Source organism: Staurois parvus, unplaced genomic scaffold, assembly GCF_062004578.1.
Source record: "Staurois parvus isolate SC_StPar_1 unplaced genomic scaffold, SC_StPar_1.0 ptg000285l, whole genome shotgun sequence".
NCBI classification, from domain to species: Eukaryota; Metazoa; Chordata; class Amphibia; order Anura; family Ranidae; genus Staurois; species Staurois parvus.
The window spans coordinates 1,826,737-1,851,293 of record NW_028318081.1 but is presented as its reverse complement, the minus strand read 5'-3'; the positions used below and the strand labels follow the sequence as shown (position 1 = coordinate 1,851,293).

At 48.3% G+C, this 24,557-nt stretch overlaps 1 protein-coding gene and 1 non-coding gene across 2 annotated transcripts; one reads left to right on the top strand and one right to left on the bottom strand.

Moving 5' to 3' along the window:
- The first annotated feature begins 3,790 nt into the window (after nucleotides 1–3,790).
- On the top strand, nucleotides 3,791–5,995 carry LOC149458537 (uncharacterized). Its single transcript, XM_089682120.1, has 2 exons — nucleotides 3,791–4,422; nucleotides 4,594–5,995. Exons 1-2 carry the CDS (start codon nucleotides 4,375–4,377, stop codon nucleotides 5,881–5,883), a joined length of 1,338 nt encoding a protein of 445 aa, XP_089538246.1. The 5' UTR covers nucleotides 3,791–4,374; the 3' UTR covers nucleotides 5,884–5,995.
- Nucleotides 5,996–18,563: 12,568 nt separating this feature from the next.
- LOC149458536 (small nucleolar RNA ACA64) lies at nucleotides 18,564–18,695 on the bottom strand. Its single transcript, XR_016313415.1, has one exon. It is a non-coding gene; the product is annotated as a small nucleolar RNA ACA64 (small nucleolar RNA).
- Between the last annotated feature and the right edge of the window lie 5,862 nt (nucleotides 18,696–24,557).

Sequence of the window (24,557 nt, the reverse complement as noted above, 5' to 3'; positions counted from 1 at the left end):
AAAATTAATTTATCTATCTTTTTAGTAAAAAAAAAATATAACCCAAATTAGTTTATAACCAAAAATTATTTTTCTATTTTATATTATTATTTATGTTTTTTTTTTAACATACTGTCACCATAGTGACACTACTACTTGTGGGGAGTGATAAGGATTTCTTTTTTTTACACCAATTGCTTCAACACCCATAAAGACTGTAAAAAGCAATAATTTCTCCTTCTCTCTGGCTGCATTCCTGCAGCCATTGAGAAATAATGTGAGAGCTGTGATTGGTCACAGCTTGTCACATGGTACAAGGCTGTCGTGAATAGCCCTGTACCATGTGACCTCTGTGATCATTCACAGATTTCACACGTAGTAAGCAATGATGTCAGGAAGTGACATCTTGCTTACTACTATTCGGAAGTGTGCACCGATCGCGGTGCCGCGCGCTCCCAGGGAGAGTGCACAGGCAATGGATGCAGGGGAACGTTTAGAAACATCCCCCCACATCGGCAACACTCGCATCCGGCCGTTTATCTACATGGGCTGGGTGGGAAGTGGTTAAGGAGCAGAAAAAGAGAAAGAGTGAAAGAGAAAAAAAAAAAAAGAAAGAAATAGAGAAAGACAAAGAGAAAGAGTAAAAAAACAGACCTAGAAAAAGAGAAAGAGAAAACAGTGCTCCGATCACATCCCCTGCACACCACCCGATGTTCCTGAGGACCTGGCCAGGATCGGATTGGTGGGGGGGGGGGGGGGGTCTGGTGTGAGCAGTGTGCCGCCTCTTCTTCCCCCACTGCTAGAGAGTAGCTGGCTCCCCTCCCTACACATGAGCTGGACAGAGCGGGAGGCTGCAGAAATGCCAGAACTGGGATTGGTTGGGTCCAGGATGATAGCGCTGCTGGGAGTATGGCCTGGCCCAGGGTGGCAGAAGCAGCACAGCAGTGGGAAGCCAATTCCATGATCAAACAATGGTCAGGCAGAGTGTGGGACTCGGGACAACGCAGGACTAATTTCTGTGTCCCATTACATTTTGCAACCACCACGGCTCTCCCTCCCCACGCCACGGTCACTAACTGTATTACTTTTATAATACAGGATTTCAGGGGCGGACTGACAACTCATGGGGCCCCTGGGCAATAGGGGATCATGGGGCCCCTGTGTCCTTCCCCAAACTCAAAAAAGCCTATGAAAAAGGTACCAGGGCCATCTCATGGGGCCCCCTACTGACCCCGGGCCCTCGGGCAGTGCCGAGTTTTCAAATGGTCACTCCGCCCCTGCAGAATTTATATAGTGCCAACAGTTTGCTCAGCACTTTACAATATAACGGGAGACAATACAGCAACAATACAGTTCAATACAAGAGGGATAGGAGGGCCCCGATCCTGGAAGCTTACAATCTAAGAGGTATGTTTTTGTCTGTGTCCAGACTTTAGGGACACCCTATATAAGATTGCATTCTTTATTATGCCCACATGGGACTACCTTGTTACTGTGGGTATTAAAGCTTTTATTTTCTGTTATAAATTCTAATAAAAAATCTTTTTAAAAGAATATTGAAAGTACACAGAGGTGGACTCTGAACACAGGCTCTGGGTAACCCACCTTCCCATCAGACTGACCTTGGTAGAACTACCACCCTCAGGTTACATGGAGCTGCTTTTAAAGGGCACACTCACCCCAGTGTGCCACAACACTTCCGTACGTTGATGAATGTCGCACTATAGCAGTTTCCCTGTACATACACATATTAGGGACAATTTAGACAGGAGCCAGTTAACCTACCAGCATGTCTTTGGAGTGTGGGAGAAACCGGAGTACCCAGAGGAAACCCAAACAGGCACAGGGAGAACATGCAAACTCCAGGCAGGTGGTGCCGTGGTTGGGAATTGAACCAAGGACCCTAGGGCTGCCTGGGGGAAGTGCTAACCAATTAGCCACTGTGCTGCAACATGAATGGATCCTTCTCTGAAAGGTAAGAGATCAATTGTGTAGCTCCACTAAATCAGTTGTGTCAACGTAAGCCTGCCATGAAGAATCTGGTGGTAGGCAACCTCAGCCCAACCCCATCATGCTTTCACAAGTCACACCTGTGGCCGGCAGTCTTGCAATGCCTCATGGGACTTGTAGCATCACAACAGCTAGGGTACCAAGGCTGCCCATCCCTGCTACCACTTAAAGTGGAACTGCACTGCATCTGAGCACCACCTAAAAATTCATTGTTAGTATTCAAAGCAAACTCTCCCATCCATGTCTTTATGCTTTATTATGCTGAGAAATCATTTTAACCCGCCCAGCATTTCTGGTTGATTGCACTACATTCCACAATTCCTCTGCATTTCTTGGTTTTACCTCAGAAACAGCATTCTTGATGTCACCGCACAGGTTTTCTATTGGATTAAGGTCCGAGGATTGGGCTGGCCACTCCATAACGTTCATCTTGTTGGTCTGGAACCAAGATGCTGGATTAAGGTCCAAGGATTGGGCTGGCCACTCCATAACGTTCATCTTGTTGGTCTGGAACCAAGATGCTGGATTAAGGTCCGAGGATTGGGCTGGCCACTCCACAACCTTCATCTTATTGGTCTAGAACTAAGATGCTGCTCACTTGCTGGTGTGTTTGGGGTTGTCTTTTTGAAATACAGGTATCCCTCGCTCAATGACCTACCCATTTAATGGATTTTCGCACTTACGACCATTTTTTTCAACTCAGCCTTATGACCGGATTCAATTTCATTTCCTCAGACTTACGATCCGTTTGGACTTGCAGCCCTGCTGGGGGAATTATGATGGAGAAACTGAACGTAAGTGCAGCCTATGGTGGATCTTCTTGTGAAGCTTGTTTGTGGCCTAGGGTGTCTTTTCTGGCCTATGGTGGCTTCTTTTATTCCACAAATTCCAGATTTCTTGGCGAGTACTGTATTGTCTTCAGTATGTACTATATTGTATGGGCAGTACTGTACAGTATGTGCATGGTGTTGCCTGCCATTCTTAGCCACCCTAGGCATTGCTGTTTCTCTGATGTTCAACCTAGGTGCTACCATACTTGCAAATAAAAGCAAAGTTATCAACTTGGGGTTTCCTTTGTGTAGTTCTTTGTTCTGAATATTGTAATGTACATACTAAATTTCTCATTTAACAACCAAACTCACTTAACCTGTCTCCCGGAACTCAACTCTGTCGTTAAGCGAGGGATACCTGTACCCATTTCAAAGGGCATTTCCTCTTTGGCATAAGGCAACACGACTTCAAGTATTTTGATGTATTCAAACTGATCCATGATCCCTGGTATGCGAAAAATAGGCCCAACACCGTAGTATGAGAAACATCCCCATATTATGATGCTTGCACCACCATGCTTCAGTGTACAATGGCCCGAATTCAGTGTTTGGGAGTTGTCTGAAAATGTCTGCAGCCCCTACACCCAAAAAGAAAAATATTGCATTCATCATACTACAAAATGTTGCGCCATTTCTCTTTAGGCCAGTCGTGTTCTTTGGCAAATTGTCACCTGTTCAGCAAGTCTTTTTTTCAACAGTGGGACCTTCGTTGGGGCTTCTTGCAGATAGCTTGGCTTCACATAGGCACCTTCTAAGTGTAGCAGTACTCATAGGATATTTAGACCTTCTTTGATCACCCTGGAACTAATCGTTGGCTGAGTCTTTGCCATTGTGGCTATTCTTCGATACATTCGAATGGTAGTTTTCCGTATTCTTCCACGTCTTTCTGGTTTTGGTTGCCATTTTAAAGCATTTGAGATCATTTTAGCCGAGTAGCCTTTCAGTTCTGCACTTCATGTTTTCCCCTACCGTCTTTCAGGCCAGCACTCTGAGAGACCTCGGCTCCTCCCCATCTGAGGAAACACCTCCACCTACAATAAAAAAGCTCCACTCCCCTCTGACCTCAGTTCAGGTGTTTCCTCCGGTGGGGAGACACGAGGAGGCGCAGGAGGACGATAGGGGAGCCGAGGGCCGGATAGCCGGCTGTGAGGCCCGACGCAGCCGGGAGTGAAGGCCGGAGTGTCCGGCTGCATATCCTCCCAGGGCAGGCTGCCAGCAGTGAGAGTGCATCCCGGGGGACGGGACAGGGCACTTACCTGCTCTTCGCCCCCCGGCCCCCTCCGGCGAGGGGGGGTGTCGGGGTGGCCGTGGTGAGGTCTGGGGAGGATCGGGGGGAGTTCCGCTCCTTCCCATGCTGGCGGTCTGAGGGCTTTGCCGGGCCGGACGTCGGGAGACGGCGGTTTCCGGCGGAAGGGGCGGGGCTTCGCCCAGGGCCGCGACTTCCGCTTCCGGTCGCGGCCTTCACACCACGGCGGCGCGAAATTCGAATGTGGCGGTGCGGTGCACAGCGGTCTGGGGGACAGACCTGCACCAGGCGACCACCCTCCGGTACGGGATGTCGGAGGCACCGGGACCAGGAGATGCCAGCACCAGCCAGTCGCAGGTAAGGTGCCTCAGTGAGGCCTCCCCTACCTGTGGGCCCCTAGCAGAAGGTAGGGCAAGGGGTCTGCGGTTTTTCAGGCCCTTGTTGCTCTGCCGGGAAGCAGGGGGGGGGGGTGTTTAGTGTCGGACTGATTGGGCTTCCCCCCCCCCCCTTTTCTTTTGTGTCTTGCAGGGCAAGGCCCGAGCTAAACTTAGGCACCAGGAGCCCAAGCGGAGATGCCCTTCCTGTAAGGAAGTTCTAAAAGAATCTTGGCGAAAGGTTCTTTGTGGCCCATGTATACAGGGGTTGGTGAGGGAGGAGAAGCCGGAACAGGGGGACCTAGCTAGGTCAGTGAAGGAGTTGGCTACCACCTTCGACTCCTTCAAGTCCCTCATGGAGAGGTTTGCCCTCCCATTACCTACACTTCCCCCCCCCCCCCAGGTGGCTTCGGTGAGTCGTCGGGAACCCCTTATGACTGGGGAGGAACCAGTGGGGGACTCCCAGTCTGAGGAGGAATCAGCGGGTGAGGGTCCCTCAGAGGAAGGGAGGGGCCCCTCCCGGTATAAGTTGACCCTAGAGGAGGTTGATGAGCTCCTGGGGGCTATATACGAAACCCTGGACATTAAGGAGGAGGTTAAGGCCTTATCTCTCCACGACCAAATGTATCAGGGATTGGAGGAGCACCAGCACAGAATGTTTCCTGTGCATGACATTTTGGTAGACACGATTAAGAAGGAGTGGCAAGACCCGGAAAGGAAACCGTTCTTCTCAAAAGCGTTGAGGAGGAGGTTTCCGTTTTCGGAAGACCCGGAGGCGGTCTGGAACAAGAGCCCCAGGCTAGACGCGGCCTTTTCCCAAACAACCAGGAGAACTGACCTAGCGTTTGAGGACATGGGGGTCTTACCGGACTTATTGGACAGAAGGGCAGAGTCTCTCCTTAGGAAGGCCTGGGACTCGACCCTGTACAACCTGAAACCGGCCATGGCTACGACAGTGGTAGCCAGGAACTTAGAGTATTGGCTTACGCAATTACAGGCCCATATTGTGGCAGACTCTCCCAAGGAAAAAATCTTGGCCTCTTTTGAGACCCTTTTGCAAGGAGTGGGGTATATTGCGGATGCTTCCGCAGAGTCGGTGAGATTGGGGGCCAGGTCTGCTGCCCTGACCAATTCAGCCAGAAGGGCGCTGTGGCTAAAGACATGGCAGGGGGACATCACTTCAAAAGTTAGGTTATGCGGCATCCCCCTCACAGGAGACTGTCTGTTCGGCCCGGGGTTGGAGGAATTATTGGACCGGACAGCTGATAGGAAAAAGTCCTTCCCCCTCAAGAGGAAAATGCAGGAGGGGGGGACACGGAAGGCCCGCCCGGCAAAGAGGCTGAGCCTGCGACCGCCTGGTCAGGGTAGGTCGGCTGGACAGAGAGGTAGGGGAAGAGGGGGGGCGATTTTTCGCCCTCCTGAGCAGCCCCAAAAACCAAGGTGACTTGGTTCCTCCTGTGGGGGGAAGATTGGCGGCATTCCTCCCACAGTGGGAAGCCGTGGTCACCAGCCCCTTCATTTTGGATGTCATCCGAAGGGGTTACCGGTTAGAATTTCTGAGACTGCCACCTGAGACTTTTCTAGTGACGACCCGTCCAAGGGATCCGACGAAGGACGCGGCTCTGGTGGGCGCTTTGGAGATTCTGGAGTCCCAGGGGGTCATCTCCAGGGTTCCGGTAGCGGAGCGAGGGAAGGGAGTTTATTCCCATGTGTTTGTGGTTCAAAAGCCGTCTGGGGCGTTCAGACTGATTTTGAACCTGAAACCCTTGAACAAGTCAGTACGTTACCGGAGGTTCCGCATGGATTCCATTTTTACAATCAGGTCCCTAATCCCACCAGGTGCATTCATGGCATCCATAGACTTGAAGGACGCCTACCTACACGTGCCCGTGGCGGAAGCCTCTCAGAGGTTCCTCAGGTTGGCAGTGGGGGGGGAGGAAGGAATTCGACACTGGCAGTTCAGGGCTCTTCCATTCGGCCTTTCCTCCTCGCCAAGAGTATTCACCAAGGTTCTGTCGGAGGCACTGATTTCTATCCGCTTGAGGGGGATTTCAGTGGTGGCCTATCTGGACGATTTGCTGCTCTTCGCAGATTCAGAGGCTCACTTACGGCAAGACCTGGTTATAGTGAGGAACCATCTGGAAAGCTTGGGGTGGGTTTTGAATCTGGAGAAGTCCTGCCTGGTGCCTTCTCAGAAGGTGATTTACTTGGGCTACACTCTAGACTCGGTAGACCAAAAGACCAGCCTGACTTTGGAAAAGGTCACCAAGTTGGAGGCCGGAGTCAGATTACTGCAGGGGAGCAGGTCGATGTCCATAAGACAGGCCATGTCGGTACTTGGATTGCTGACAGCGTCCATTCCGGCAGTTCAGTGGGCAGGTCTGCATATGCGTCCCCTCCAGTTGTGGATCCTGAGGGTTTGGGACAGGAAGTGTCACTCCCTAGAACGCAGGGTCTTGGTGCCCCCCAGTGTGAAAAGGTCTCTATGGTGGTGGAGGAGATCGTCCAGCATAACTCAGGGGCTGTTGTGGTGCTTTCCGATTTCCGCGGAGGTCACTACGGATGCCAGCGCCAGGGGCTGGGGAGCCCACCTGGGAAATTTGGTGACTCAGGGGGAATGGTCCTTAGGGCAGAAGGACAAATCCTCGAATTGGAAGGAATTGAGGGCAGTGTGGGAGGCTCTGCACTCCTTCCAGGCGGAGGTCAGGGGCCGGCACGTGCGTGTCCTGACGGACAATGCCACGGCAGTGGCTTATATAAACAGGCAGGGAGGGACGCGGAGCAAGGCCCTCGGGGCCTTAGCGGCGACACTGTTGTCCTGGGCAGAACTGAATTTGGCGTCCCTGTCTGCGATACACTTAAAGGGGGAGCTGAACCAGAAGGCAGACTTCCTGAGCAGGACTCGGCTCAGGGAGTCGGAATGGGCCTTGAACCCCGATGTCTTTCAGGAGATTGTGCGAAGGTGGGGATCCCCGGATGTGGACCTTTTTGCCTCCGGAAGGAACAACAAGGTCCCAAATTTCTTCTCTCTATCCCGCTGGGACGGGTCCAGAGCGGTGGACGCATTAGGTCAGAGGTGGGACTACCGGCTTTGTTACGCCTTTCCCCCGGTTCCTTTGCTCCCCCTGGTCCTGAGGAAATTCAGGACAGAGGGGACCTCGTTAATACTGATAGCTCCCTTCTGGCCGCGGCGGGCGTGGTTTGCGACCCTGAAGAGTTTGGCCTCTCGTCCACCCTGGGAGCTGCCTCCAAGAGTGGATTTGTTAACACAGGGGCCGGTTCTTTGCCCCAGCATAGGAAGATTGCGGTTAACGGCCTGGTTTCTGAGCAGCAGCTCCTCTTAGAAAAGGGGTTCTCGCCTAGGGTGGTGGCGACATTACTGGCCAGTAGGAAGGAGGAGACCCAGGCCATTTATGGTAGGGTCTGGGGTTGCTTTACAGCCTGGTGTGACCGGACAGCTGTGGCAACCCATAGTTTGGTTTCTGTGTTGGAATTCCTGCAGGCGGGAGCGGACAAGGGATTGTCTGTCAGCACGCTCAAGGGCCAGGTCTCGGCCCTCAGTGTGTTCTTGGAGACGCCCCTGGCCAGGGAGGCGTTGGTGAGTAGGTTTTTCAAAGCTCTGGTGAGGCAGAGGCCTCCGAGGTCCAGACCATTTCCAGTGTGGGATTTGGCCAAGGTGCTCGGGGGGATGACTAGGGCTCCATTCGAGCCCTTGGAGTCCTGTCCGATAGGTGAGCTCACCATTAAGACTGCTTTTCTGGTGGCGATTACCACGGCGAGGAGGGTGTGTGAGATGGAGGCCCTCTCGATCAGAACACCCTATCTCCGTATTTTTTCAGACAGGATCGTTTTCAGACCAGACCCGTCCTTCATTCCGAAGGTAGCTCGGAGTTTCCAGAGGGAACAGGACATTGTCCTTCCCTCATTTTTTCCTGACCCGGTGGGGGTAGATCAGGAGAGGTATCACTGTTTAGATGTCAGAAGGTGCGTTCTCCAGTATCTAGAGAAATCTAGGGAGTTCAGAAGCACCGAATCCCTTTTTGTTTTTTTTAAGGGGGCTAGAAGAGGCAAGAAGGCGTCTAGAAGGACGCTGGCCAGCTGGCTGCGGCTGGCGATTACAGGAGCATATCAGGCAGAAGGCCTGGAGGTCCCGGAGGGTATCAAGGCACATTCCACCCGAGCTGTGGCGGCTACCCAGGCAGAGTTAGCAGGGGTTTCCCCAGGGCAGATTTGCAGAGCGGCAACATGGTCCAGCTATGACACATTTGCCAAGCATTACAGACTGGACCTGGTCTCGGTGCAGGAGCAGGACTTTGGTCGTAAGGTCTTACAAGCAGTTAGCCCGCCCGAAGGGTGAGTACTCGCTTATCCTCTCAGAGTGCTGGCCTGAAAGACGGTAGGGGAAAAACCAAGTTACACTTACGGTAACGTCTTTTCCAGGAGTCTTTCAGGCCAGCACCGGTTTCCCACCCACTGTTGATATTGGTTATGTGAAGATGGCTTATTATGATTATGTTGTCTCGCATTGTGTCTCCCCAGATGACCGGAGGATGCTTGGAGAACTGAGGTCAGAGGGGAGTGGAGCTTTTTTATTGTAGGTGGAGGTGTTTCCTCAGATGGGGAGGAGCCGAGGTCTCTCAGAGTGCTGGCCTGAAAGACTCCTGGAAAAGACGTTACCGTAAGTGTAACTTGGTTTTTACCCTCTCTAATCAGTACACTGCTCTTCTGAACTGGAACGACCCATTTTACTCAGATTTTCAGAGAAATGCAATTTACACAGTATGTACATTTGCTGCCTTCGCCCTGAGGCTCCATGCACACTGCACTTTTTAATAACACTGGAAATGTTTGCTGTGTAGTCATATTAAGAATGTGAGTTAGTTTTTGTATTAGCATGGTCAAAAAAACATCTAGAAACCCTGGTTTGCCTCGTTTTTCAGCTGTAAAAATGCTCTCTAGAAACCCACTATTCCTGGGTTTTTTTTTTCCAGCCAAAAAACATTGATTACAATATGTGTGTATGGACACCTAGGATAACATGCTGGGGGGTTTATAGGCTGTAGAAAAAAACCCCAAAAGCCAAATACAATGTCCAGTGTGCATGAGGACTTTTTTCAGACTGACCTCACTAATTGAATGCCACATTACTACTACTTTGAACACACCTCTTTCAATGAATGATTAAATTATGTAGAATCAGGAGCATGTATGTCACAACTGTTGGTTTTTTATTACTCTACTACACCTATTAGTACATTTGCGATGCATAAACATAATTTATACCAAAAACAGCAATTGATCTGGTTAATGATGTTTGACTGCTGTTATTTTGAACACAATTGTACTAATGCTAGCAGCACAAGGATTCCAGGTAGTCAATGTTGATTGAGAGAGTGAAGTTCCACTTTAAAGTGGAGCTCCACCCAAAAGGGGAAGTTCCGCTTTAAGGACTGTTCCCCCGCTCCCCATTAAGGATTGGCACCTCTGTGGGACGGGCACCCAAATCTGACAGGTACCCGTTCCCACTTCCGGTCCGATCGGAAGGTGTCCTTCCCTGTAGTCTTTTGTGACAGGTCCCAGAAGACTACAGGACCATTAATGAAGCGCAGCGCTACTCGCACATGCGCAGTGGGTACCCGGCTGTGAAGCCGCAAGCTATCACAGCCGGGTGCCCACACTGAAGATGCTGGCACCTGGAATACAGGACGGCCGGTGAAACAGGCTGCGGGGGACACCACGGGACCGAGGGACAGGTAAGTGGCTGTTTTTTTAAAAGTCAGCAGCTAGTTTTTGTAGCTGCTGACTTTTTTTTGACAGTGCAACTCCGTGTTAAGTCCTATTGAAAATATTAGTCACCTGGCAGAACGACTCATGCCAAACTGCATCTTCAACCCAAACATGTATGCCAGGGGTGTCAAACTAGCAGCCCTCCAGCTGTTGCAAAACTACAAGTCCCATCATGCCTCTTCCCTTGGGAGTCATGCTTGTAACTGTCAATCTTGCAATGCCTCATGGGACTTGTAGTTTGGCAGCAGCTGGAGGGCCACCATTTTGACACCTGTGATGTATGCAAAGCAGGAAAGTCAGAAGCCTTCACCTCTTTGCTGGGCCTGCGACTTAAATGTTTATGTAAGGGGGTCAGAATGACAGTCATTTTTAGGAGGTTCAAGGATTGACAGCCTCTTTCACATACACGTCTCCTATTAATACAGCAGGCAGGGGTCTCAGTTTTTAGCAGCTCCTGCATTGTAAGCTAGAGAACACATTAGAGACCATCACTAAAGTTTTACAGCACAAACCCTCACCTAACAGCTGATCTCCTCCACAGCCATTTCCTCCTGTACCACTATCCCCTCCCTCCTAGATTGTAAGCTCCAAGGAGCAGGGCCCTCGAACCCCTCGTGTATTGTATTTTCATGTTCTGTCCCCCACTAAGCAAACTTTTTGGCGCTATATAGTCTAATAATAATATAATAAATTGTACAAGTAACCGAGACAGATCCCACAGATGAGACTCACCATTGCCTCTTCCACAGCCATCTGCTGCTCTGCTCTTTCTAGATCCATGTCATGTTCCCATTGCAGATCATGTGCAGACTGACCACCAACCACCCGAGAGCTCCCATTCCACACTATTCCAGCTGGTCAGCAGCTATTCTACAACCTCCGGAGCACAGGCTGGCCTGCCTATTGGCTATATGGTTCCGCTCTATTGTTTACATTGTAGTGTATTGTTGTGGAACCAAACACACTGGACTGCAGGCAGTCAGCTCAGCACCGGGTGAACCAATTGTTTCCAGATGGCCATGTGCCACAAATTATTCATACAGGAGACAAAGTAACTTCTTTCATAGAACTTTATTGAACTTGCAAAAGAAAAAACAGAAGCAATTGAGGACTTGACAATTTCAGCAAAATGAAAAACAAAGCGAATTTACAAATAAATTTCTCATGAAACATACAAGACCTAAGGTACCGCTCCACCCCATACCTTTATACTGCACAGGAATTCACACCCTTCAGTTCTCCAGATGAGTCCATCCAGGGCGATTAGACCCTCTTAGCCCTGACCTTAGCCATGCAGACTAGTTACCAAGGAAAAAAAAAAAAAAAAAAAAAAAAAAAAAAAAAAAAGATTCCTTCAAAACCTAAAGGGCATCACTCCTGCCATCCAGTACTTCATATGGGCTGCTTATTGTAGATTAAAGGTCTTTAACCCCTTGCCTACCACCAGGCACTTATATCCCCTTCCTGCCTAGGCCAATTTTCAGCTTTCAGTTCACACTTTGAATGACAATTGCGCAGTCATGTAACATTGTACCCATATGAAATGTTTATAATTTTTTTCACACAAAGCTTTTTTTTTGCTGGTATTTACTCGCCGCTGGGTGTTTTTTTTGCACTATAACAGAACAAAAAATTTGAAAAAAGTTTGTTTCAATTATAAAATTTTACAAACTGGTAATTTTTCTCCTTCACTGATGTGCGCTGATGAGGTGGCACTGATGGGCACCGATAGGCAGCACTACTAGGCTTAGGCACTGATGATCAGTGCCAATCCATCCTCTGACAATTGCTGGTTATCGCCAGTACTTTCCTCATGCTGTGACAACGCGAGTAAAGTGCAGCCGATAACCGGAATCTGCATTTTCTGGTGATCTGCTGTGTCATTGGACACAGCTGATCACATTGTTAAAAGGACGCTGTGATTGGCCTTTTACCACATAACATGATCAGCTGTGTCCATATAACACAGCAATCATGGAGATCGCTGGGGGCGCGTGGGAGGGCACGTTCTGGGAGGACGTCATGACGCCCTCCCAGAACTGGACAACCATACTGTAGCCGTCATCGGTTGGCAAGTGGTTGACCCAGCAATGGGCAAACTACGGCCCGCGGGCCGTATACGGCCCGGCGGACCTTTTAATCCGGCCCGCGGAGCTAGGCTCCCGCTAGGCTCCTCTCACAGTCCGCCCTGTTTCCTATGAGGATCTGTCCCCCCCCCGACGTATCTGCGCATGTGCCTGAGATCGCCGATCGGCTGCTAATGCCTGAAACTGGCACATGCGCAGATACGTCGAGGGGGACAGATCCTCATGGGAGACAGATTTTCATGCTACACCGAACGGCGCAGGAACAAGAGGAACGCGCGGAGCAAAGGTAAGTGAATTGACACAGGGGGGACTCGGGGACTTAATATGGGGGATGAATTACTATAGGGGGGATGAATTGCTATGTGGGGGGATGAATTGCTATGTGGGGGGATGAATTGCTATGTGGGGGGATGAATTGCTATGTGGGGGGACGAATTGCTATGTGGGGGGACGAATTGCTATGTGGGGGGACGAATTGCTATGTGGGGGGACGAATTGCTATATGGGGGGACGAATTGCTATATGGGGGGACGAATTGCTATATGGGGGGACGAATTGCTATATGGGGGGACGAATTGCTATATGGGGGGACGAATTGCTATATGGGGGGACGAATTGCTATATGGGGGGACGAATTGCTATATGGGGGACGAATTGCTATATGGGGGACGAATTACTATGGGGGATGAATTACTATGGGGGATGAATTACTATGCTTACTATGGGGGAATATTACTATACTTACTATGGATGACACATACACATCATTCATGTACTCTTGGTCCGGCCCCCGGGTCCAACATATGAACCCATTGCGGCCCTCAAGTCAAAAAGTTTGCCCACCCCTGGGTTAACCCCTTCCACAACCCCCTATAGCAGAAATACTGCTACAGGGCGGCACGGGTGCACAAAATCACATAAATATGCAGGATTTTACAGTTCAGGGTACAGGGCACGTGCACGCCCTACCCGCACTGCCATTAGAGGCCTTGACTGTCAATCACCAGGTCCTGGCCAATGATTATTCGCTGGCACCCGGTGATTACGGAGTATCTCCGACGGGGGAGAGACCTGTGTATAAGCACAGATATCTCCCATCAGCTCCTGCACACTGCTTTGTATGGCTCTGAATATCAGAGCCATACAAAGCAGTGTGCTTAGAGTGAAGTGCACACAGTTAACCTTTTGATTGCCTCAGATGTTAACCCCTTCCTGTCCAGTGCCATTAGTAGTGTGTCAGTGCTTTTTATTAGCACTGATCACTGTATTTGTGTCACTGGGGATGTCAGTGACACCAAGTCAGTTCCCCCCCAGTGTCAGCATGCCCATGGCAGTCCCGCAATAAGTCGCTGATCGCCGCCATTACTAGTAAAAAAAAAAAAAAAAAAATCCAGAATATATACCACCATTTTTAAATGCTACAACTTTCATGAAAACCAATTAACACGTATTGGGATTTTGTTCTGAAGAATACATTTTACCCTAAATTTACAACGAAAGCTTATTTTTTTTATATTTTATTACTGGACAGGTTTAATAGCAAAAAGGCAAAAATAGTTTTGTTCTAAAAATTGTTGGTTTTTTTTATAGTGCAAAAAAACCCCCCAAAAGGCAGAGGCGATGAAATACCACCAAAAGAAAGCTTAATTTGTGCGTGTGTGGATGACAAATTTCATTTGGGTACAGCAGGCAGGTTACCAACTGAAAATTTCAGGTGGCGCGGCGGGGAAACTCCAGGCCCCCCTGCCGCGCGGCGGGGAAACTCCAGGCCCCCCTGCCGCGCGGCGGGGAAACTCCAGGCCCCCCTGCCGCGCGGCGGGGAAACTCCAGGCCCCCCTGCCGCGCGGCGGGGAAACTCCAGGCCCCCCTGCCGCGCGGCGGGGAAACTCCAGGCCCCCCTGCCGCGCGGCGGGGAAACTCCAGGCCCCCCTGCCGCGCGGCGGGGAAACTCCAGGCCCCCCTGCCGCGCGGCGGGGAAACTCCAGGCCCCCCTGCCGCGCGGCGGGGAAACTCCAGGCCCCCCTGCCGCGCGGCGGGGAAACTCCAGGCCCCCCTGCCGCGCGGCGGGGAAACTCCAGGCCCCCCTGCCGCGCGGCGGGGAAACTCCAGGCCCCCCTGCCGCGCGGCGGGGAAACTCCAGGCCCCCCTGCCGCGCGGCGGGGAAACTCCAGGCCCCCCTGCCGCGCGGCGGGGAAACTCCAGGCCCCCCTGCCGCGCGGCGGGGAAACTCCAGGCCCCCCTGCCGCGCGGCGGGGAAACTCCAGGCCCCCCTGCCGCGCGGCGGGGAAACTCCAGGCCCCCCTGCCGCGCGGCGGGGAAACTCCAGGCCCCCCTGCCGCGCGGCGGGGAAACTCCAGGCTCCTCTGCCGTGAAGAGGACCCTCTACCACTTGTCTTAGGACAGGAAGATACTGCTGTGTGCTCCTATTATTGACATGGGCACAACCCATCTGTATCCCATCCTCAGTCAGACATTTTGTACCACTCAGGGCCCCCCTTCAGGGCTCCCATTGTACAGGGTAGGTACCTGAGCACTCATGCACTGCTAGCTTCAAGTCTGGCCATTCTACTCATTAACCAGGGGTTCTCACCCACAGAACTGTCACTTACTGGAGGTTTTCTGTTTCTTACACCACTCTGTAAACCCTAGAGACTGGTGCATTAAAACCCAACCAACCTGTCTTGCAATAATGATAGTTCTGTGGTCAAAGTCACTTAAATTGCACATATTTCCAAAGTTTTGGTAAAAACAACTGAGACCCAATGTGTTCCATTCCACATGCCTTGTGTTCCGTGTCATCCTCTTTCAGGCGTCTGGATCAGAGTAGGACCTAAAACAAGAAATAACAGTTAGGATAATGGAGATTATACAATAAGCGCCATACACAGTCCTTCAATTGTACAAACCAAGCCCTCCCAGGCTCATTTTGAAGTAAAACTATAGCCAAATTTTTTTTTTTTTTTTTTAGACATTTTGGATATAGTAAGGGAGGGTTATAGCCTCCGTTTGCCATCTGTGTCCCATTGGGGAGATTTCCCTTCACTTCCTGTCCCATAGCACAAGCCGGAAGTGAGAGGAAATCCCTCCAAAGTGAGGGAATCACAGGGTGTCACCAGCATTACCCCTCTATTCCTGTTCCGTCAACCCAAAATATAGGATTGTCTCTTACTTTCCATAACTAAAACAGGAAAAATGGGCTGACCCTCCCCAACAGGGCCACAGACAGCAATACAAAACTTGACAGGTGTTCTAATCCCCCTCCACTCCATCCAAAACTGAATGTTTTCCCTCTAGAATTAAGCAGAACTAAAGGCAAAACTATTCATTTTGGATAAAAGGGGCGTTATACCACCTGTCAGCTTTGTCATGTGTCCCACTGGGGTGACTTCCCTTCACTTCCTGTCCCATAGATGGATCAGGAAGCGAAGAAAGCCTTTCAAAGTGAGGGAATCCCTGGCTGCTGCCAGAAAGTCTCCCCTTCCCCTCTCACTCCTTTTCAGGTGACCAACCCAAAATGTAGGATTGTCTTTGATGACGGTCACCAGGACACTTAGAGTAAATCTCCCTACCTGGGACAGACGGCAATAAAAACCTGTCAAGATGTTCAAATTCATCTCCACTCTAGCCAAAAAAAAAAAAAAAAACTTTTCCCCTCAGTTTTTTATCGTCTTATCCCCCCCCCTCCAATTTCCCCAATCCATATCAAAATCCTAGTTTCTATCCTTTCTCATAATCTCCCTGTGCCTGCGTGGGTTTCCTCCCACACTCCAAAGACATGCTGGTAGCTTAATTGGCTCCGGTCTAAATTGGCCCTAGTATGTATATGTATGAATGTGAGTTAGGGACCTTAGATTGTACACCCCTTGAGGGTTAGGGTTTTATTTATTTATTTCAGGTATACAAGTACCTGAAATAAATATCTGTAACTGCTCCATATCTGCCACCCCTCTCTGCCAATCCCTCCACTGGCCTCCACTCAGTGTCCTCCATCCCTCTCTGCCAATCCCTCCACTGGCTTCCACTCAGTGTCCTCCACCCCTCTCTGCCAATCCCTCCACTGGCCTCCACTCAGTGTCCTCCATCCCTCTCTGCCAATCCCTCCACTGGCTTCCCATTGCCCAATGGATAAAATTCAAAACATTAATTACACTGTTCAACAAATTTTTATTTTTTGCCAGTTTTGGAAACAAAAGGATCCATTTCTTAATGAATTTCACATTCTGAGTTCAAATATAACTATGAAATTTGTCAATTGGCTCTAGTTTTTCTGTAAACGGAAAGTTTTCTACTATAGGCGTAATGACTACATAATGCACAATAATTATATAGATAGATGTCTTTCCACAAATATAAAGCAAGTGATATTGACTACATAACAAAGCCTAAATGGCATAATATATTACATAGGATTACCAAGAAAAATTATAGCCATAAGCTAAGTTGAATCATTTTAATACTTCGGATTCTCACTAGTTTTGTCTTCAGTTTGTGTCGGTTTTGCTTCTCTTGGCTTTTCTCTTGTATTCGATGAAAGATGTACGAACATCACTTGCTAGGAGATTGCACTGTTGTAGTCTTGACCCCAAAAGCTCTGCCTTGTTCTTGGGAAGATCCAGGTCTCTGATAAGATCGCTCAATTCCACTTGTGTAATGAGGTGTGGTTCAGTGGGTGTGGATGGAAGAAAGTCTGGGTCATGTGAGGTTGACGGTTGATGACTACACGCTTCAGGTTCTTCCTCACTTGACTCAACCACGAAGGATTCTGGTGCTTTAGGAATTGGTAGCCCCTCTCCATGAGGAACTGGACGTATTGCCGATGGAATATTTGGATAGTGCACAGATAACTTTTTCTTCTTATTTAGCCCGTTTGTTGGAGGCACCATACAAAAGTAACAATTACGAACATGATCTGTTGGCTCTCTCCAAATCATTGGCACAGCGAAAGGCATAGATGCCTTTTTTCCATTCAACCATTGCTCCAGTGCCGTCCCACAAGAATTGCAGCATATATGTGGTGCCCAGCTCTTGTCCTGGTCTCCTATCTTGCAGCCAAAATACAAGTTGTAGGCTTTCTTAATCATTCCTGTTATCTTCCTTTTTTGTGAGATAAAAGTTATTCCGCCGCAGATATAGCAGAAATTATCTGCTTTATTCACACAAGTTCGAGGCATTACTGAGTAGCCTATATAAGCATAAAACGAAATGTAAAGACACTGTCGAACTCCAATCAGCTACAGATACTGCAGCTTTTATGCAGTGAAGTGATGCAATTAAAGGCTAATATTGCATCATCTCAGTATACATGCAATTTTCTATTGGTCACCAGTATCAATTGTGCAATATGCAGCTGAAGTTGCATCATAATTTTGAATGGCTTACGTCATTAGATGGGTGAATATATCATGGAAACTAGAGCCAATCAACATTTTTTAGGGTCATTTTCGTTTTCAGCACCCCAAAATTATGTAAGATTAGCTAATTTTATCCCCAAAACTTTTTACCTGTTGAACAGTGTAACATATAAAGCCATTTATAACTCTGCCCCAAATTACATCACCAATCTTGTCTCCAAATATCACCCAAACTGTCCTCCCCACGACCTCCTGCTCTAGCTCCCTTGTCTCCTCCTCCCATGCTCGTCTCCAGGACTTCTCCAGAACTTCCCCCATCCTCGAACTCTCTACCCCAATCTATCAGACTATCACCTACTCTGCCCACTTATAGGCGATTCCCGAAAACCTCTCTTCAGGGAAGCCTATCCTGCCCTCAGCTAATAACAGAATCTTCCATTTCCCCTACCAGTCCATCCTCCACAGTTATTACCTTTTATACCACCAGCCCCTCCCTCTTAGATTGTAAGCTCCCAGGATCAGGCCCTCCTAACCCTCTTGTATTGAACTGTATTGTTGCTGTATTGTTTCCCGTTATATTGTAAAGCGCTGAGCAAACTGTTGGTGCTATATAAATCCTGTATAATAATAATATATAAATCCTGTATAATAATAATATATAAATCCTGTATAATAATAATAATAATATATAAATCCTGTATAATAATAATAATATATAAATCCTGTATAATAATAATATATAAATCCTGTATAATAATCTGTATCCCTATCACTTTCTCTGTTTAAACTCCCTCTGATACTCATCCACCTGATATAACCAAAATATCCAAACACAGCCAGTATGTGGCCTTGGAATGCAAACCTCAAGCGGGGTGGGGGAGGGGGTGTAAGGCACACTGAACTGTTGGAGTACGGGTCTCATTACGCACACACAAGGTTATGGGTAATAAGCTTTGATACTCCAGTATTTATATAGGCACAGTGATCTTACCAATGGCTACAAGATACACCAGTGGCAATTTCCCTCCATGCCAGATCCAAGCTGTTCCCCTGTACATTATCCCTCCAAAAATATAACAGACTTCCCTCTGCTCACCAGTCACATCTACTTCTCCCAGGTGGACTCTACAACAGGCACACATTGTCTCCAAATATAACCCAAACCGTCCTCTGTTCCTCACATGACCTCCTGCTCTCTAGCTCCCTTGTCTCCTCCTCCCATGCTCGTCTCCAGGACTTCTGCAGAGGCTCCCCCATCCTCTGGAGCTCTCTATCCCAATTTATCAGACTATCGCCTCCTCTGCTCACTTTTAGGTGATCTCTGAAAACCTATCACTTCAGGGAAGCCTAGCCTGCCCTCAGCTAATAACAGAATCTTTTATTCCTCCTACCAGTCCATCCCCCACAATTACTACCTTTTGTACCACCAGCCCCTCCCTCTTAGATTGTAAGCTCCCAGGATCAGGGCCCTCCTAACCCTCTTGTATTTAACTGTATTGTTGCTGTATTGTCTCCCGTTATATTGTAAAGCGCTGAGCAAACTGTTGGTGCTATATAAATCCTGTATAATAATAATAATAATATATAAATCCTGTACAATAATAATAATATATAAATCCTGTACAATAATAATATATAAATCCTGTACAATAATATATAAATCCTGTATAATAATAATAATATATAAATCCTGTATAATAATAATATATAAATCCTGTATAATAATAATATATAAATCCTGTATAATAATTATAATATATAAATCCTGTATAATATTCAGGCCTCAAACATTTTGGCTTAACCACTTCACTCTCCAGAGGATTTACCCCCCCCCCCCCCCTTCCTGACCAGGTTATGGCGCTGCATTATATTAGCTGACAGTTGCACGCTCATGCCACGCTGTACATAAATGAGATTTACATCCTTTTTCCCCACAAATGGCGCTTTCTTTTGGTGGTATTTGATCACCTGTGTGTCTTATAGCACAAAAAATAACTGCACCCAAATAAAATGTGTCCTGCCGCCATTTTGGAGAAGCCAATCTACTTACTCCTTCTAAACTATCAGTGCACAGCACGAGGGCCTGCCTTCCAAGACATCTCACACAACAAAGGTTATAATCATCCCTCCATCTCTACAGCCTGGCGGAGAACTAGGACTACGCCCACACTGAGCACTCCACAACCATCCATCCCACTCACCTCTGTCCAGGGAGAAAAAGGAAGGGCGCGCCCGGGTCATCTCATTATATAGTCCAGGAGGCCGGGATCGCGCACTACCTACACCCCATTGGTTCTCAAACGTCTTAACCCCACCCACTTCTATGTTCAATTAGTCATTGGTTCTCAACCTTCTTAACTCCGCCCGCTCCTACTTTCAAGTTCTCATTGGTTCTTAACCTTCTTAACCCCACTCGCTCCTGCATTCAAGTCCTGATTGGTTAGCAAACTTCTTAACCCCACCCGCTTCTATTTTCAAAACCTTCATTGGTTCTCAACCTTCTTAACTCCGCCCGCTCCTACCTTCAAAGTTCTCATTGGTTCTAAACCTTCTTAACCCCAATCGCTCCTGCATTAAAGTCCTCATTGGTTTAGCAACCTTCTTAACCCCACCCGCTTCTATTTTCAAAACCTTCATTGGTTCTCAACTTTCTTAAACCCCACCCGCTCCTACTTTCAAATTCTCATTTGTTCTCAACTTTCTTAACTCCGCCCGCTCCTGCCTTCAAAGTCCTCATTGGTTCTAAACCTTCTTAACCCTTCCAGCTCCTAATTGGTTCTTAGCCTCCTTAACCCCACCCACTCTTAATCTTTAACTCCTCACTGGTCTGCCGCCTCTTCGCCCCGCCCGAATAATCCTATCGCGATGTTTTGCCGGGTATAAGAGTCCTCTTCCGCCCTTTTTCGGCCTTCTAATCCATTGAAATCACGTAAGTGATGGCGGCTTGTGGAGGGAGGGTTGGGTAGGAATCTGGGCACATCCGCGCGTTATCGTCGGCTTGCAGGGAGAACGGGGGTTGGTTTGGTGGCGGAGGGGTGTGGGAAGGACATGGCGGCTGTATTTGTTGTAGAGGGGGGAAGGATGAGGACAGCGCGCCGCCGTACTGCTCAGCATTGTGTGTGAGGGGCGCCCCCGGGGAGGAGGTGAGGGGTACAGGCAGAGTGTCTAGGCTGATAATGGATCTGTCTAGATCAGGGGTGGACAAACGTTTTGACTTGAGGGCCGCAATGGGTTCATATACTGGCCCCGGGGGCCGGACCAAGAGTAGATGAATGATGTGTATGTGTCATCCATAGTAAGTATAGTAATATTCCCCCATAGTAAGCATAGTAATTCATCCCCCATATAGTAATTCATCCCCCCCCTATAGTAATTCATCCCCCCCCTATAGTAATTCATCCCCCCCCTATAGTAATTCATCCCCCCCTATAGTAATTCATCCCCCCCCTATAGTAAGTCCCCCCTGTGTCAATTTACTTACCTTTGCTCCGCGCGTTCCTCTCGCCGTGCAGGATTGCCCCACAAATCCAGCCCAGGAACATGGTGAATCCAAGCAATTGGTTGTGGTGGAAAAATGGCGGCCAATGAGTCTTTGTTCTGTTACATCTACATCCATTGTGACCCACAACCAGTGTGGGGGAAACACCTTCCACTGTCTATGTGGTCCCTTTTATTTTTGCCACAACCAATCCACATGAGCCGAGCGACACCATCTTGTCAGTGTCCAGTTTGAGTGTTTTTCTGTATTGGGTCGATCGTCCGGTTGGCCATTGGATGTTTGTGTGGGGCATGGGACCGGTGGGGCATGGGACCGGTGGTTCGGTGGGGCATGGGACCGGTGGTTCGGTGGGACATTGATCGTTCATGTAGAACTATAGGCTTTTTTTTTTCCATTTTGGATAGTAAGGCTGCCCATACATTTATACAATTTTCTTGAGAATTGTGCTGTAGATGTACCAAAAACCAGATAATATGAGGTCCGACCTGAACAACACTCTCAGTTTGTATCCAATCAGGCAGGCCCTTCCGCTACATAGTTGAAGGTAAATCTGAAGGAAATTGGGCAGAAATTATCCTAAGGCAGGGTTATACCCCCTGGCAGTTTGTTTGCCATCTGTGTCCCTGTGGGGAGATTTCCCTTCACTTCCTGTCCCATAGACAACAGGAAGTGATAGGAAATCCCTAAGAAGTAAGGGAATCCCTTTGGGGTCTCCCAGGTCAGCAGAACGAGTGTTCCCTTTGGAAGATTTCCCCTCTTACTGTTCTGGGGACAAAAATGTTAGAATTTTCTTTCACTTTCAGTGATCATGGTAAACAGAACAAATGGGGTGGATCTCCCTAACGTGGGGGGGGGGGGGGGGGCACAGCCTGCAATAAAAACTGACAGGGTTCTATTTCTCCACTCCATCCAAACCTAAAAGAAGAGCTTTACCTTTTGTGATACTTTCAGTTTTATTGCACACAGATTTGGGTTGTTAATGCTCGGACAAGTACAGGTTTTTTTTTTTACCACCCCCCAATGCTATATTGGCATACTCCTATCCGGACAATCCAGCTGCACCCCTTTAAGAATGAAGCACACACACAAGTCCCGCACTGCCATCTTGTCCTGATGTCATCAGGTGTGGGCTGTCTCTTCCAGGTCTGGAACCCTGATGACGCTGCCCTGTGTTCTGCAGAGCCCTACAATCTTGCAATGGGGGGGAGATCCCAGAGGGTTCAGGCAGGATGGGAAGGGGGGGGGGTCAACATTCTTTCACTGACTGCCAGCAATCAGTCGCTCTGCCTCAACCCCAAAAAACTTTTTTTTGAGCTGATTCACATATGCAATGTGGGAAACGCAGCGAATCCTGTGCGTTTCCTGCACCGCATTGGTCGCATTCTGTTCATGTGATCTGCCACCGATGTCAACATTAATGAAGAAAAAAATGTCATCAGCACAGCAAGAAATCCTCAAAAAGAGTCCGAAGCTTTATTTAATGGTCACATATCAACAGTGGCAATGTTTTGGAGCCACGCAGGGCCCCTTTGTCAGGAAATCACTTGTCTGATGAAGGGGCCCTGCGTGGATCCAAAACGTTGCCACTGTTGATATGTGACCATTAAATAAAGCTTTGGACCCTTTTTGAGGATTCCGTGCTGTGCTGGTGACACTTCTTTCTGGATTGTCCGCTGTTCCCAGCCCGTGGTCACTACAGCACCCAAACACCATTTACAGCCACTTGCAGGAATGTGTGTGTTGGGAAAACGTCAAATCAATGACCCCCCCGAAACAGATTGCAAAATGCAGGGTGAGTGCAAGAATTGGATTGCATGGGTGTGGACACCCTTTGCGATCAGATTCCGGTGCAGTAAGAGGTTCCTGCACCTTTTTCATGCGGTGCGAATTGAGCCCATAGAAAATGAATGGGCCTTAATTGCACTGCAAAGAATCGCATAGGATTTGAACAGGAATGCTGTGAAGTTCCCATCCGAGTCGCATGCAATTTCACGCACTGCATTAGGGCGAATCGAGCCTAAAGGGTTCACGTAAAAAAAAAAAGTGAACAAACACCTTACTCCCTCCCCAGCCCCCCCAGCCCTGTACTTACCACTGTGGGTGATGAGTTGTCAGTGCTCGTGCAGATCGGATATCCCTGCTGTTCTCCCCCTTCTGCTGTGCTTCCGGGACAGACCAGAGTGCTTCTGATTGGTCCGTGCCAGTACAGATCTGTGCCTGAAGTTCTACAGAAAGAGGAAGAAGAGCGGGGAGTTTTATATCCCCGACTGTGTGAGCACCAATATCTCATCACCCACAGGGGTAAGAACAGTGGGAACTGGGGAAGAAGGTACACGGTGGTCACTGCTTAATTTTTCTGAAAGGGTGAGCTGACCTGTTAAATTTGATAAGGTGGGGCCAGCAAGATGGGAAAGACATGCAAAAGTGAAGGCAGCCACTTCCTGATTTCTTACCTTGGCAAAAATGTTTATACCTATCTAGTGGAGATCTCCACCGTTCTGAAATCTTGGCATGCTTCAGCACTTGGGTCTTCTTCACACCTGAGCACCAGACACTCAGTGTACAGGAGCTTCTTTTTCAGGCAGATTTGAGCTTTTTTGGCCCCATATACTTGAGCGGGAACACTTGGGTGCAGGGGTGAAGAGCGTTAATGGGAACACTTACAGAACATGCACAACGTGATTATGTCTAGTGGTGCACCGAAATGAAAATTCTGGTACCGAAACCGAAAATTCAAACTGCATTTGGCCGAAAACCGAAACGCGCAGTTTTTAAAAATGAATACATATTTTTTGGGAAAAATACACGGATTTAAAAAAAATAAAATATATATACACACACACACCCATTTTTTTGTAAAATATGAAAGAGGATGTTACGGCCAGTAAATAGATACCAAACATGTCGCGCTTTAAAATTGCACATGCTCCTGAAATGGTCTGAAACTGCTGTACTTAAAAAAATCTCCACGGGTGATGCTTTAAAAATTTCTACAGGTTACCAGTGTAAAGTTACAGAGGAGGTCTAGTGTGAAAATTATTCCTCTTGCTCTGACGTTCGCGGCGATACCTCACGTGTGTAATTTGAACACCGTTTACATATGTGGATATGGCCTACTAATGCGTTCACCACTACGTACGAGCACAGGGGGGACGGGGGCACTTTAAACTTTTTTTTTTTAAAAATGTATTTAATGGTCTTTTGTTGTGGTTTTTTTTTTTTTTTTTTTTGCACTGTTCCTTTTAAAAAAAAAAAAAAAAATGGAATTACTTTTATTATCACAAGGAATGCATTCATCCCTTGTAATAGAAATAATTAGTGACAGGTCCTCTTTATGGAGAGATGTGGGGTCAGTGAGACCCCATATTTCTCCTCTGCAATGTAAAGCATTGGG